This window comes from Myotis lucifugus, unplaced genomic scaffold (genome assembly GCF_000147115.1).
Source record: "Myotis lucifugus unplaced genomic scaffold, Myoluc2.0 scaffold_959, whole genome shotgun sequence".
In the NCBI taxonomy this organism is placed as follows: domain Eukaryota; kingdom Metazoa; phylum Chordata; class Mammalia; order Chiroptera; family Vespertilionidae; genus Myotis; species Myotis lucifugus.
This window is the reverse complement of record NW_005872007.1, coordinates 74,662-88,861: the sequence shown is the minus strand read 5'-3', so window position 1 is coordinate 88,861 and position 14,200 is coordinate 74,662. Positions and strand designations below refer to the sequence as shown.

General features: G+C 53.4%; 1 protein-coding gene across 1 annotated transcript in view; it reads right to left on the bottom strand.

Moving 5' to 3' along the window:
• The window catches only part of LOC111824136 (zinc finger protein OZF-like), a 60,782-nt gene that overhangs the window by 7,968 nt on the left and 38,614 nt on the right, over positions 1–14,200 (bottom strand). Inside the window, exon 4 of the mRNA XM_023747736.1 lies at positions 4,662–4,667. Coding sequence (XP_023603504.1) covers positions 4,662–4,667 — 6 coding nt within the window. The remainder of the gene's footprint in view (positions 1–4,661; positions 4,668–14,200) is intronic.

Genomic DNA, 14,200 nt, shown 5'->3' with positions numbered 1-14,200 from the left:
ACCATTATTCCCAGTGGACCAAATGAAATGACTGGTCAACCGGTCGCTATGACACACACTCACCACAGGAGACAAAAGCTAAACATAGGAGCTGCCCCTGGGGTTCAGTACGCTCCCACACCCAACCTCCTGTGGCTAGACAACCTCCCATGGTCCCTCCCCCTGGACTAGGTGAGATGGCCCTCTTTGGCCCTGATTTTCGGCCAGGCCAAAGGATCCCAACCATGCACGAATTCATGCACCAGGCCTCTAATTTTATATATATATATATATATACACACACACACACACACACACACACACACATTTAAGTCCTGGCTGGTTTGGATCAGTGGATAGAGCATCAGCCTGTGGACTGAAGGGTCCTGCTTTCAATTCTGGTTGGGGGCACATGCCTGGATTGCAGGCTTGATACCCAGTAGGAGGTATGCAGGGGGAGCCAATCCGTGACTCTCTGTCATCATTGATGTTTCTATCTCTCTCCCTCTCCCTTACTCTCTGAAATCAATAAAAAAATATTTTTAAAAAGTTATATACATATAGGCATAGCCCATGGACACAGACAATAATGTGGTGAGGTCCTACAAGCAATGGGGGCAGGATAGAGGAAGGCAAAGGGGGAATGGGCAGAGGGAACATGGTGTACATCTGTAATTGATTCAAAAATTAAAAACAATACTGCACCCAGCAGGTGTGGCTCAATGAATGGGTTTGGACCCATGAAGTAAGAGATCACTAGTTCCATTCCTTATAGGGCACATGCCCAGTTTGGGGGATGGATCCCAGTAGGGGGGCATGTAGGGGGGCATGTAGGAGGCAGCTGATCAATGATTCTCATCTTTGATGTTTCTCCCTCTCCCTCTCTAAGAAACCATTAAAAACATTTCATTTTAAAAGGAATAGTGTTAAGATTGAATTGACTCACCCTAGCTAGTTTGGCTCAGTGGATAGAGCACCAGCCTGTGGACCAAAGGGTCCTGAGTTTGATTCTGGTCAAAGGCACGTATGTGGGTTGCAGGCTAGATCCCAGGCCCTGGTTAGCGTGACTGTGGGAGTCAATCAGTTAATGTGTCTCTCTCACATGGATTTTTTTAAAGTATATTTTTTATTGATTTCAGAGAGGAAGGGTGAGGGAGATAGAAACATCCTTGATTAGAGAAAATCATTAAATCGGATCCCTCCCTCACACACCCTACTGGGAATGGAGCCCACAACCAGGGCATGTACCCTCCACAGGAATTGAACCCGGGACCCTTCAGTCCGCAGGCTAATGCTCTATCCACTGAGCCAACCCAGTTAAGGCTCATGGATGTTTTAAAAAAGAAAAAGAAAAAAAGATTGAATTGACTCAAAAACACCAAAGTGAGTGTGGGCCATCACGTTTTCTCCCAAACCATGTAAGCAAAACCATGCCTTGGTCTGTCTTTATAGAAGATGTCCCAGGCATAACCGTGAGAACAGGAAACAACCTAGAGGCGGTAGGCCTCAGGTTGCCCTGTAGTGTTTGATTTTTTACTTCATGCAGAAAAAATTTCACAGCATGAGTTCAGAAGATTTTGAGAATACGTTTATTGAAGCTGGGGATAGTGAAAACAGGTAGGTATCAGAATAGAACAAGCAACAGCAGAGCAGGGCTCCTATGGCTCTAGGAACATTGTGGGAAATAAGGGAGCCAAAGTGGGGCTGCGGTTAGCTCACTGGACAATCAGAGAAAAGGTGGCCTTCAGTGCAGGTTCATGGGCTCAGCCTGGGATGAGCTGCTGCTGCTCATTGCTGCTCTGGTTGCAGGTCGGGTGGGGACCCTTAAAAGTTTAGGTGACCCAGCTGGCGTGGCTCAGTGGTTGAGCACTGACCTATGAACCAGGAGGTCATGGTTTAATTCCCTTTCAGGGCACATGCCTAGTTTGCACATTCAATTCCCAGTGGGGTAGGGGGACATGGAAGATGTAGTTAATCAGTGATTCTCTTTCATCATCAATGTTTCTATCTCTTCCTCTCCTTTCCCCTCTGAAGTCAATAAAAATATTTTTTAAATAAAATAAAGTATTTTCCAAATATACAGCTTTACTTTGTTCATTTTTCTTATAGATTGCACAATAGTTAATGTTCTATCAAATTGTTTGGTTTTTTTTTAGGCAGTTGACTGGTGGAGTTCAGGTGTTCTAATGTATGAACTATCCACAGTCGATGGGGAGAAGAATTCCTGACATGAGCTCTCTAGGTGAGTCTTCACTAAATAAAATGAATGTGTTGTTACCTAGAAGGAATGAATCAAATTTCTGTAATTAGGCTGATGGGGAAAAAAATTTAGAAATGTAGACAATAGTAGAATTAAGTGGTTAATTTTTAAAAAATATATTTCATTGTTTTTTTACAGAGAGGAAGGAAGAGGGATAGAGAGCCAGAAACATCAATCAGCTGCCTCCTGCACATCCCCTATTGGGGATGTGCCCGCAACCAAGGTACATACCCTTGAGTGGAATCGAACCTGGGACTGTTGAGTCTGCAGGCCAATGCTCTATCCACTGAGCAAAACTGGCCAGGGCTAAGTGGTTACTTTTCATTTATAATCATATAGGAACTGTGTGTTGAACAAAAGCTCATCCAAATAGCCATTTATTTCCAGGACCCATATCAGTGGAGCGACTGTGGAACTGAGAGGCCTAGACTCAGCTCTCAAACCCAGTACAGACTCTTAGCCGCACCCCTTCCTTGTTAAGGAAATGGGCTCAGCCAAGTCCCATACCTGTCAGCAGGTGCACTCCTCCCACCAGGCGAGACTATACTATCAGACACTGTCACACCACCTGTACAAGATTGGGGCAGGTTTTTTAAAAAATATATATATATATATATTTTATTGATTTTCCACAGAGAGGAAGGGAGAGAGATAGAGAGTTAGAAACATCGATGAGAGAGAAACATCGATCAGCTGCCTCCTGCACATCCCCTACTGGGGATGTGCCTGCAACCCAGGTACATGCCTTTGACCGGAATCGAACCTGGGACCTTTCAGTCCGCAGGCTGATGCTCTATCCACTGAGCCAAACTGGTTTCGGCAAGGGCAGTTTTTGGTTTATGTTGTGTTCTTCTCTAATTTTCTGCTCCTGGGTTGGTGATTCTGCCAATACAGTGACCTGCTGATGACAAAGAGTCACTTGCTTAGCTCAGTGGCTTGAGTGGGCACCACTTAAAGCCCTCAAAACAGACAGGGCCTGCCCAGCCAGTGCTGATGCCAGGTTGTGGGCTCCATCCCCAGGGGTGGCCTGTGGGAGGCAGCGAATTCATGATTCTTTCTCATTGATGTTTCTATCTCTCCCTCTCCCTTCAACTCTGATATCCTATCTAATAATAGACAAACATTGTAATTAACCGTACCTCTGACACGCTTCCCATTGGCTAATCAGGGCAATATGCAAGTTAACTGCCAACCAAGATGGCAGCCGGCAGCCAGGCAGCTGAAGCAAACAGGAGGCTTGCTTGCTCCAGTGATGGAGGAAGCCAAGGTTCCCCGCCTGCCGCTGCCGGCTGCTGAGCTGCACTCTAAGCAACTATGTTGCAAATATAGAAGCTAAACAGGCTCCAGAAACCTGCTTTCAGCCAGCCGGGCTTCAGCCAGCAGGATCGCAACAGTGTTTCAATTATAGAACCCAAAGAAACCCAGATCCCTGCTTACAGCAGCTGAGGTTTCAGAGCTAGAGCCGAGCCTCAGAGCTAAAGCCAGCTCTCAGCTCCAGTGACAGCCATAGAAGGTAAATAAATCCCAGAATAAAAAAGAAAGAAAGAAAAAAAGGAGAGGCTGGGAGCTTCAGTCACCCACCAGCCTGAAAACGGCCCTCAGCCCCTCACCCAGACTGGCCAGGCACCCCAGTGGGGACCCCCACCCTGAAGGGGGTGTGACCAGCTGCAAATAGCCATCATCCCCTCATCCAGGCTGGCCAGGCAACCCATTGGGACCCTCACCATGAAGCAACAAGATGGTGACTAATTTGCATACTGAAGGCGGGTGGCAGCGGGCAAGGCTGTCCGTGGTCCGGGACCCAGATCTGTGACCCTGCTGGGTGGGGTCAGTGCTTGAGGCTGTCGGCAGTCTGGGACCCGTATCCGTGACCTGGCGGGCGGGGGGGAGCGCTTGAGGCTGTCCGCGGTCCCGGGACCCGGACCTGTGACCCTGCCGGGCAGGCAGCAGCGTTTGAGGCTGTCTGCGGTCCCGGGACCTGGATCCGTGACACTTCCCGGTGGGGCGGAAGAACGCATAGGGGCGGATCGGCCGGGGTTGGGCAGGGCAGGACGCCTGGCTTTCGCCCAGCTCCAGTCACTCTGGGCAGGTGAGCAGCGCAGAGAGCCTCTGGACAGGGGAGGCAGGCCAGCGGAGGGTGGCCTGTTCTCCCCACATGGCGGTGGTGACAGCTGTGAGCACGCCAAGCAGAGCCTGAAGGCTGAGCTGAAGTAGTGCCTGCAGGCCATCAGCGCCCAGGAGTGGCTGCGCAAGATCCACCTCCTGGCCCAGAAGGTGCAGGATCACAGGACAGCCACCATGGCGGGCCAGACTGATGTCCTCCTGGCCGCACCACGGGAGTTTGCGGATCTGCAAAGCCAGAGGCCTCCGGTGTGCACAACCCCCCTGGTGTGCGAACACCCCCCAGAACACTGTCACCCACCCGCATCTGCAACAGTTGCAAACCAAGGCATGCACAAGTTCCCCCCCGCCTCTCCACCGCACTTCCATCAACCCGACATGCCTAACAACCCCACAGGATATGCACAATTCCTCTCTGATGCGCTCACGTCCTTTGGAGAGTGTCTGGGTGTTCTGGGTGCTGAGGGTGGGCACCTGTGAGATGACAGTGAGAGGGCGGAATGGTGATGCCCTGTTCCCACAGAGGCCAGTGCAGCTACGAGATCACCTCTGGGGGGTTAATGCAGGTGCTGAGGCAGGAGCAGGTACAGACAGACACCCCTGGTGGGTGCGAGCGGCCCTCGCTGAGGTGCCTTCGGTCAGCATTCAAGATCAAGAACCCAGAGGCGAAGAGGAATTCCGTCCTCTCAGTGATACAGTGAGATAGTCGGGGCGACTGTACAGGAGGAATGTGCACTTTGGGTGCCAGCACCCATGAGTGAAGGCTGCCCTGACTGAGCCTTGCTTGCTTGGGGCCTAGCGCACTCCTGCCGGGCAGCGGGTGACAGGACGTGCTTTTCCGAATTGAGAGAAAACGTTGATTCTCCTGCTGCCCACGAAGGTGGAAAGTGAAGTGGGGAGACATGTGGAGAGTGAGAGAGGTTCCCTGTCTGGGGGTTCCAAATCTGCTGTTGGTTTCTTTCACCGCTGACTAGAGATATACAGGGTGTCCCCCAAAAATGTATACACACTTTGAATACCTACTAATTCCAATGGTTTTAAGCATAAGAAACAAACAACAATGGAGCTGTTATCTGTTAAAAGTGTGGGCACAAACAGACAGTTGGACATTCCCTGAGGGGTCTCAGATTGGAGAGGGTGAAGGCCAGACTGAGGGGCCCCTTTTCCCCCCTACCCCAGTGCACGAATTTCATGCACCGGGCTACTAGTATATATATCCTATCTAATAAAAGAGAAACATGGTAATTAGCCGTACGGCCGCTACCCTTCCCATTGGCTAATCAGGGAGATATGCAAATTAACTGCCAGCCAAGATGGCGGCCATCAGCCAGGCAGCTTGAAGCGGAACATGAGGCTTGCTTGCTTCAGTGATGGAGGAAGCCAAGCTTCCCCGCCTGCCTTGCCGGCCTCTGAGCTACAACTCTAAGAAACACTGTAACAAATATAGAAGCTAAACAAACCCCCAGAAACCTGCTTTAGTCAGCCAGGCTTCAGCCAGCCGGACCGCAACATTGTTTCAAATACAGAAGGTAAACAAAGGCCAGAAACCTGCTTTCAGCAGCGGAGGCCTCATAGCTGGAGCCGAGCCTCAGAGCTAAAGCTGGCCCAGAATTTTAAAAAAAAGGAAAAAAGGACAGGTTGGGAGCTTCAGTCACCCGCCAGCCTGAAAACGGCCCTCAGCCCCTCACCCAGACTGGCCAGGCACCCCAGTGGGGACCCCCACCCTGAAGGGGGTGTGACCAGATGCAAACAGCCATCATCCCCTCATCCAGGCTGGCAAGGCACCCCAGTGGGGACCCCCACCCTGATCCAGGACACCCTTCAGGGCAAACCAGCCAGCCCCCACCCGTGCACCAGGCCTCTATCCTATATAGTAAAAGGGTAATATGCCTCCCAGCACCGGGATCAGCGGAGCCGTGAGGCCTCCCAGCACCGGGATCAGGGTGACAGGGGGCAGCGACAAAACCCCCTGATCGCCCTGCGGCTCTGTGTGTGACAGGGGGCGGGGCCACAACCTCCCTATCCGCCCTGCTCTGTTCGTGACAGGGGAAGGCACCCCAACCCCCGGATCAGCCCCCAACCCCCTGATTGCCCTGCGGCTCTGTGTGTGACAGAGTGTGGCACCCCAACCCCCTGATCCGCCCTGCTCTGTGGGTGACAGAGGGCGGTGCCCCAACTCCCCTATCGGCCCTGTTCTGTGACAGGGGGGAGCGCCTCAACCCCCTGATGGGCCCTGCTCTGTGCGTGACAGGGGGGAGCTCCCCAACCCCCTGATCGGCCCTGCTCTGTGCGTGACAGGGGGCAGCGCCCCAATCCCCTGATTGGCCCTGCTCTGCGCGTGACAGGGGGTGGCACCGCAACCTCCCTATTGACCCTGCCTTGAGTGTGACAGGGGGTGGTGCCCCAAACCCCCAATCGGCCCTACCCTGAGCGTGACTAGGGGTGGCATCGAAACCTCCCAATCCGCCCTGCTCTGTGCATGACAGGGAGTGGCGCCCCAACTCCCCAATCGGCCCTGTTCTGAGCCCGACCAGGGGCTGCACCTAGGGATTGGGCCTGCCCTCTGCCACCCGGGAGCGGGCCTAAGCCAGCAGGTCATTATCTCCTGAGGGGTCCCAGACTGCAAGAGGGCACAGGCCGGGCTGAGGGGCCCCCTCTCCCCCCCAGTGCACAAATTTTTGTGCACCGGGCCTCTAGTATATTTATATTAGAAAATGGATAGGCCTGACTGTTGCTTTTCTCCGAGGTGGAATGTAGATGGATGTCTGTTGAAAAAAGTGTCTCTGCTGGTGTTTATGGTGTGAGTTGAGCTGAGATTTGGGAGTCCATACGGGCTTTCTGAGACAGTTAAACCTGCTGAGGGGCCAGAGAGCTGCCTGGCATCATATCACTTACTTTACAGCCCTGTGCTGTGGGTCACTTTGCTGAAACACCACTCAGAGTCCTCATCACGTCCTAGGTCAGTGGGTCAGCATGTCCTTTACTGGCTGTAGGTCTCCCAGCTGGGCCCTGTGTTGGAGTCTCTTCTGTGCAGCTATGTTTTTGGAAGTGAGCAGTGCATGGGGGGTCTTCATCCTGGGGGAATAAGGGTAAATGTATGGGGACGGGGCCTGCCCAGAGGGTGCCCCGAGGCACAGCCTCACCCCTCCCCTCTTCCTGAACTAGGACCATGGACACCTCCCAGAAGTACCTAGAGGAGCTGCTGGGGGAGAACATGGCCCTTGAGGTTTCACAGGTCCAGAGGATGAACCAACCCAACAACCTGAGCTAGGGGGTGGAGCAGCTGTGAGAAGGTAGGCAGCAGCCCCTGGAGCCTGGGAGCCAGCCTGGCTGCAGCTTCTCCCTCATCCAGGGAGCTGAGCCCTTGGCTCTGATTCTCCTGGGTCAGCCCATCCTCACCCAAGTCAATAGGGTTTTATTCAAGGGCCATTTGGAACTGTTCCATTGCCATTTTCCCCAAGAAGAACATGAATGATCTGGCAGCCTTGAAGTCAAGACATGAACTACAAAGTTAGTGTTGCCAGTTTTCTCAGCTCCCATGTGGACAGTCCCAGGAACTGCCAGATGACAGCACGCTGACCCCCAGAGTATGTCTTAGATCCGTCCGTGGGGGATTGAAAGCTCTGAATGGCAGGAGCCTTCCCCAGTAGTCACTGACCTCCATTGTAATAGTAGCCTGGGCATGATTTCCTCCGTTCCTGTCATAAACGGGCAGATGGGTGGAGTCCGCTCTCTGTCTCCCTGGGCAGGGGTTGCTAACTGTCTGCTTCTCGGGCCTCTCCTTCTCCCTCTCATGTTTGGGACACTCCTAGCACCCAGACAAGGTGTGCAGTTGGCCAGGGGAAGGTGGGTGGAGTGGCAGGTGATGCAACAGGGAGCCTGGGCGCCCAGCAAACAGGAAGCCAGGTCCTGTGCTCCACACCAGCAGGCGTGCACCTGAGAGTGCAGGGAAAAGTGTTCTTAGAGCTCTGCAGAGCACAGGAGGGCCTTGGGCTGGTTTGGGGAGGGGCTGCGTTTTCCAATTCTGACCAACATTCCTAAGCATCATGGAGAGGCTGTTGAAAGCAGCTGGATATTTCTTCTCTTCAAGGGATCCCATCAGCTTCAAACCTAGTCAGTTCATTGAACTGTGAATCTGGGTGAGAAGTTAGTTCTTTCTGTGGTTGGGTGTCCTGGCTATCCAGGGGTGGGCAAAACGGGAATCTCTGCTCTGGGAGTTCAGGGTCATGGGCAGGATACTGCCCCCTGGTGGAGTACATGAGTGGTTTCTGTGGCAGGGACCCTCTCAGACCAAATGTTTGTCATAGACCAGGGTGGCTGGTGGGGTTGGAAAGCCCCCCTGATGTGGACACTCCATGTAGTTTGTGAGCCCTTGTAGGACAGTGCCCGGGACATCTTGGTGTTCCCACGCCTAGTGCTTAGCTGGCAGCCCAGGAACAAAGTGTGAAGGAACTTTTGCGTGGATGGTGTGGTGGACTCTTTAGACTCGGCTTTGAGTCCTCATTCCTCCACCTGCTGTCCAAGCGGCCTCTTTTAAAACTCAGTTTTCTTATCTGCAAAATGGGGGCAATGAAGCTCCCTCACAGGATTGCTGTGCGTGTCTCATGAGAGGAGACAATGAAGCTCTATGCTGGCCTGGCCCACAGGGCGCCAGCATAGGATGGCTGTCCTCCCGCCCTTGTCTATTAAAGACACTCATTCCTCTGGCTCTGGGGGTGCTCATGAGTGTAGCACCCAGGAGAGAACCATTGTTGTTTTCCCATAAATGGTTGTTTCATCACGAGAGCCTGTGGGGTACAGGCCTTTAGGGCAAAGAGACGTCACCAGCTCCGCTGCTGCCCTTGGAAGTCCCTCACCCTTACTTCCCAGGAGTGCAGCGCCTTGGCGTAAGGTATTGAGTCAGGTGGTGGGCAGTGGTGAGTGCAGGTCAGTGGGAATGTATCAAATGCCACAGAAATGTACGCTGGAAAATGGTTAAAATGGTGAACTCTGTGTTGTATATACACTGAGTGGCCAGATTATTATGACCACCTCATCAGTACTTCATTGACACTTCCAAAAATACTGAGTATTGAAAACTTCCTAAGCAAATACTCTTAAGGTTTTATTATTATTACTAGTATCCCGGTGCCCCAAAATTTGTGCACTCGGGGGTGGGGAGTTAGGGGTGGGGCCAGACCCCTCAGCCTGACCTGCACTCTCTGTCATGTTCCGGGACCCCGGCCACTCCTGGCCTAGGCACAGGCCTACAGGCTTGGGGCGGCCTGGCTCCCGAGGCCCCATTTTATCAAGAGAACAAAGTCGGCGCTAGTTACAGCCCTCACCGAATCCAGTACAGTGCGTCTGTGCGTACAACTGCCTCCTTCATGTGCCTGCTTCGCCCTACTGAATTACTAACATCTTGAGGACATAGCTCTGTCTTACCCTGTTTCAACTTCAGTGCCTGGCCTGGTGCCAGGGACCTGAGAGGGTTTGCTAAGTGAGTGAGTGAATAATGAGTAAGTGAATGAGCAAGCAGCTATGGGGCAAAAGTTCTGGCCCCACTCCCGGCTGCCTGACGCCCACCCCGGGAAGTTCCCGCCCTGTTCCCAGTGGCCTGGTGCCCCTCTCCTGGCTGCATAGTTTGCACCCTGGTCCCGGCTGCCTGACGCCCACCCCAGGAAGTTACCGCCCTGCTCCCAGCGGCCTGGTGCCCCTCTCCCAGCTGCATAGTTTGCGCAGGGCAAAGGCGGCCCAGGTTCTCCGCCTTTGCCCTGCCACCTGGCTCTTGCCTGCCGCCTGGGTTTCTGATCACCGTCAGAGGCAGGTGGCTTCTTCCATCCTTCCCCTTTCGCCTCCCATCATTGTGCCTATGTATGCAAATTAACTGCCATCTATGTTGGCAGTTAATTTGCATATCACCCTGATTAGACAATGGGAAGCGTAGTGGAGGTACAGTTAATTACCCTTTTTGTCTTTTATTAGATAGGATTTGTATAACTAATTCACTTCATTGTACTGATGGGGTGCTCATAATAATCTGGCCAGTCAGTGTATTTCACCACAATTTTCTCGAAATATGTATTTTTATTGATTTCAGAGAGGAAGAGGGACAGAGAGAGAAGCGTCAGTGATGAGAATCATTGATCGGCTGCCTCCTGCACGCCCCCTACTAGGGATGAAGCCTGCCACCCGGGCATGTGCCCTGACCTGGAATTGCACTGTGACCTCCTGATTCATAGGTCAACATGAAACCACTGAGCCTTGCTGATCAGGGTCACCCCAATTTTTAAAAGAGTTATTTTTAAAGCGAAGGCTGCAAAGGTACCATTTGAATGAGCACAGGTTATGACTTAGTGGTTTTAGGCAGTGTCCTTTGTAGCCTTGTCAGAATGAAGCCTTTGACGTGCTTCCATGTGTTGAGAGCATGCGTGTTTGTGTGTGATGAGTACTGAGCTGGCATTGGGGCCATGATGGTTCACTTGCTCCCCTGCTGAGCTCCCTGTTGCTTGGGGTCTTCAGTCTGTTCTGGCTTCTGGGTCTGTGCCACTGTCCTTGGTGGGTGATGAGGTCCAGCTTCACGTGCCGCAGTGAAAGCCTACAACTCCTCCAGGTCCTTCCAGCCCAGGGGGTTCGGGGGTAAAGAGGAAGCAGGTGGGGTTCAGCCCTAGGAGCAGTGCAGTGTGAGGAGGCTCCCAAGGCTGAGGATGTGGCCCTGGAGGGACAGGTGAGGGAGCACCCTGACCCCTCACACATTCCTTTACCTGCTGGTGGCAGGAAGGGGAAGGGAACTCCCATTCTTCTGGGGTCTGTGCTCCCCTTTCTGTTCTGCGTTCAAGCTGCTTAAAACCAAGGGAGGAAATCTGCCTTTTTCTGTCTTTACCTTATGTTTTTATCTCGTTTGGACTTTCCCAAGCAATTTAGATCTCCTGTCTTATTCTTTCTTCAATGCAATCATGAAATAGCAAAATGAAATCACCTGAAGGACCTTGCCCGGGGATGGTAGTACTGGGCACACACCACCAGAGCCTCTCCACCTGCAGACATACTGGTAAATGATCGTGCCAGCACACCCCCAGCTGAACCCCCCACTCTGAGGGTTGGCACAGACCACGCCATCACTTTGCTCTCAGTGAAATCCTTGAATAGACAGTCAGGTTAGAATTACTAAAAAGTGGTTCCACCATCTTGAAATTTTGCATTGGCATCTCCACAGAAACCTGCTTTCTTCTTAAGCTCTGGGTGGCTCCCCTAACAGATCCAGCTGGGCCAGCAGAGGGGCCACAAAAGCCTGAGGAACCCTCAGGTGCTGACAGCAACAGCACCCTGGGAAAAAGGGAGGACACCCAGCTTCCCATCCCTGGCACTTCAGAACTACAGAGAGGGGAAGCAGAGGCCCTGGAATCTGGGCTCTGACTCCTTTGCTCTTCAGCCCTCAGCTGGATCCTGACATTGAAGAAAACCAGACCCTCCAGGGAACAGTCCAGGAGGTGCGGGGCGCCTCCCTGGCCCTGCAGGAGAGCAGCATCAAATACATGGAGCTGCGGGTGGAGAACCAGCAGTTCCAGAAGCAGGTAATGATGGGTGGTGTTACACTGGGAAGCCGGTGGCCAAGTGGTAGGTGTGGGGTTTGCTTTAAAGCCAAGATCACTTTGGGACTTGGCTGTGTGGGCTAAGTCGTTGGCTCTGTAGACAGAAGAGTTGGCGATCTGACTGCAGCAGGAAAAGGCCTGCAGCCAGCACTGGGAGACCCTTAATGAAGAGCTGGAGGGAGACCTCGAGCAGCTGCTCAATATCGTACACGCCCTCAGGGCTTTCAGGGTCACACAGGTAGGCCTTCCAGAGCGCATGCCCCCCTGGCACCCTGCCTGCCAGAGGGAGTGTCCAGGGTCAGAGCAGTGTCCTGGTCATTGACCAGTGATTCCTGGGTGACCAGCTCCCTCACTCAGCTTCGGCTCAGACCAGCAGTTCTCAGCCACTGCAGAGCCTAGGGGACAGGTATTGCCTCCCAGGGACACTGGCTGTCTTGTTGATTGACAGGACTGAGGGGAGGAGAAGGGAGGTGCTACAGGCTGTGCTGAGTGGATGCTTGTTCCATAAATATTAGATTAAAGTGGTTGGTAGTGTTGTTCAGGATTCTGTATCCTTATTGATTTCCTATATACTTGCTTTTTTAACAGCTTTTATTATTTTTAAAAATTTTTTCAAATATATTTTTATTGATTTCAGAGAGGTAGAGGGAAGAGAGAAATAGAAATGGCAATGATGAGAGTCATTGATTGGCTGCGTCCTGCATTCCCCACACTGGGGACTGAGCAGGCAACCTGGGCATGTGCCCTTGCCTGGAATCAAACCCGGGACCCTTCAATCCACAGGCTAATGCTCTATCCAGTGAGCCAAACCAGCTAGGGCTACTTCCCCTTTTTCTTTTCAACAGGCTTTTAAAAGTAGAAAGTGTAACCAAGTGATCCAGAGAACGGGCATCATTTGCCCCTAAAGGTCCCGTGTGTGGAGAGGGCACAGGACGCAATGTAGCACCATGTGATGGTCCATTCTTGCCCTGGGCCTGGCCCAGCACAGTTCCTTAATTCCTGGAACAACCACACTCAGCATGGCTGGGTGTTGCCTGCCCTGAGGGTCCCTGCTCTTTTGGGGTCTGCAAATGCCCTGCTCTTGGCCCATCACTGCTTGTGGGGGTACAGGGATGCAGAATCTGTGACTCCCCGGAGCCTGCACCCAGTGAGGCATCCTCACCTTTTCACTCTGGGGCAGGAGGAACCTTCTATTATGGGCCTTGAGAACCAGCAGGGGGCCGAGAAGCGGGAGCTTGAAGAGCTGGGGGAGTAGCAGGAGCAGCTGACTGCAGTCCAGGAGGCCCTGATGCAGGATCCTGTGTGCCTGGGGGTGCCCCATGACCAACTAACGGGGCAGGATGAGGCCCTCATGGACCAGCACAGCCACCCGCGATGCTGCTGCATTGGTTCCTAGAGATGGAGAGCCAGGCAGTCAGGCTGCGGTGAGTACTGGCCACTGCTGGGCTCCCCAGGGCTCCTGTCCCCCCTTCATTGTGGCCTGTCATGTTTCCCTTGGACCCACTGCTTTACAGGGACTGGAACGAACCCTGGGGACACATGGGGGGGAGGGGAGAAGGACTGGAGTTTGGGGCTGGAGGAGACCCCTGCCCATCCCCGCCTCCTTCAGCTCTACAGAGAAGCTGCTCACAGAGGCTGTGCAGGCTCCTGTGAGTCCGAGCCTAGGGGGTGGGTTTCCCTCCTCAGGCAGCAGGATCAGCTCTAATAGGAGGTGGCGCTACAGGAGCTAAGGAAGCTCTTGACCACCAGCCAGGAGGCCCTGCTGCAGAACCCCATGGGGGTGCCCCATGACCACCTGTCTGGGCAGGACGAGGCCCTCATGGACCAGCACAGCCACCCGAGACGCTGCTGCATTGGTCCCTAGAGATGGAGAGCCAGGCGGTCAGGCTGAGGTGAATGGCGGCCACTGGTGGGGTGACTGGTGGGCTCCCCAGGGCTCCTGTCCCCCCTTCAGTGTGACCTGTCATGTTTCCCTTGGACCCACTGCTTCACAGGGACTGGACAGGACCCTGGGGACACATGGGTGGGGGAAAGGACTGGGGTCTGGGGCTGGAGGAGACCCCTGCCCATCCCCGCCTCCCTCAGCTCTGCAGAGAAGTTGCTCACAGAGGCTGTGAAGGCTCCTAGCGGGTGGGTTTCCCTCCTCAGGCAGCAGGACCAGCTCCAACAGGAGGCAGCGCTGAAGGAGCAGGAGGCCAAGGCCCTGGCAGCCCAGGAGAATGAGAGGCTGCCATAGGAGGTAGACAGGTAACTGCTTCCGCCCCTGCAG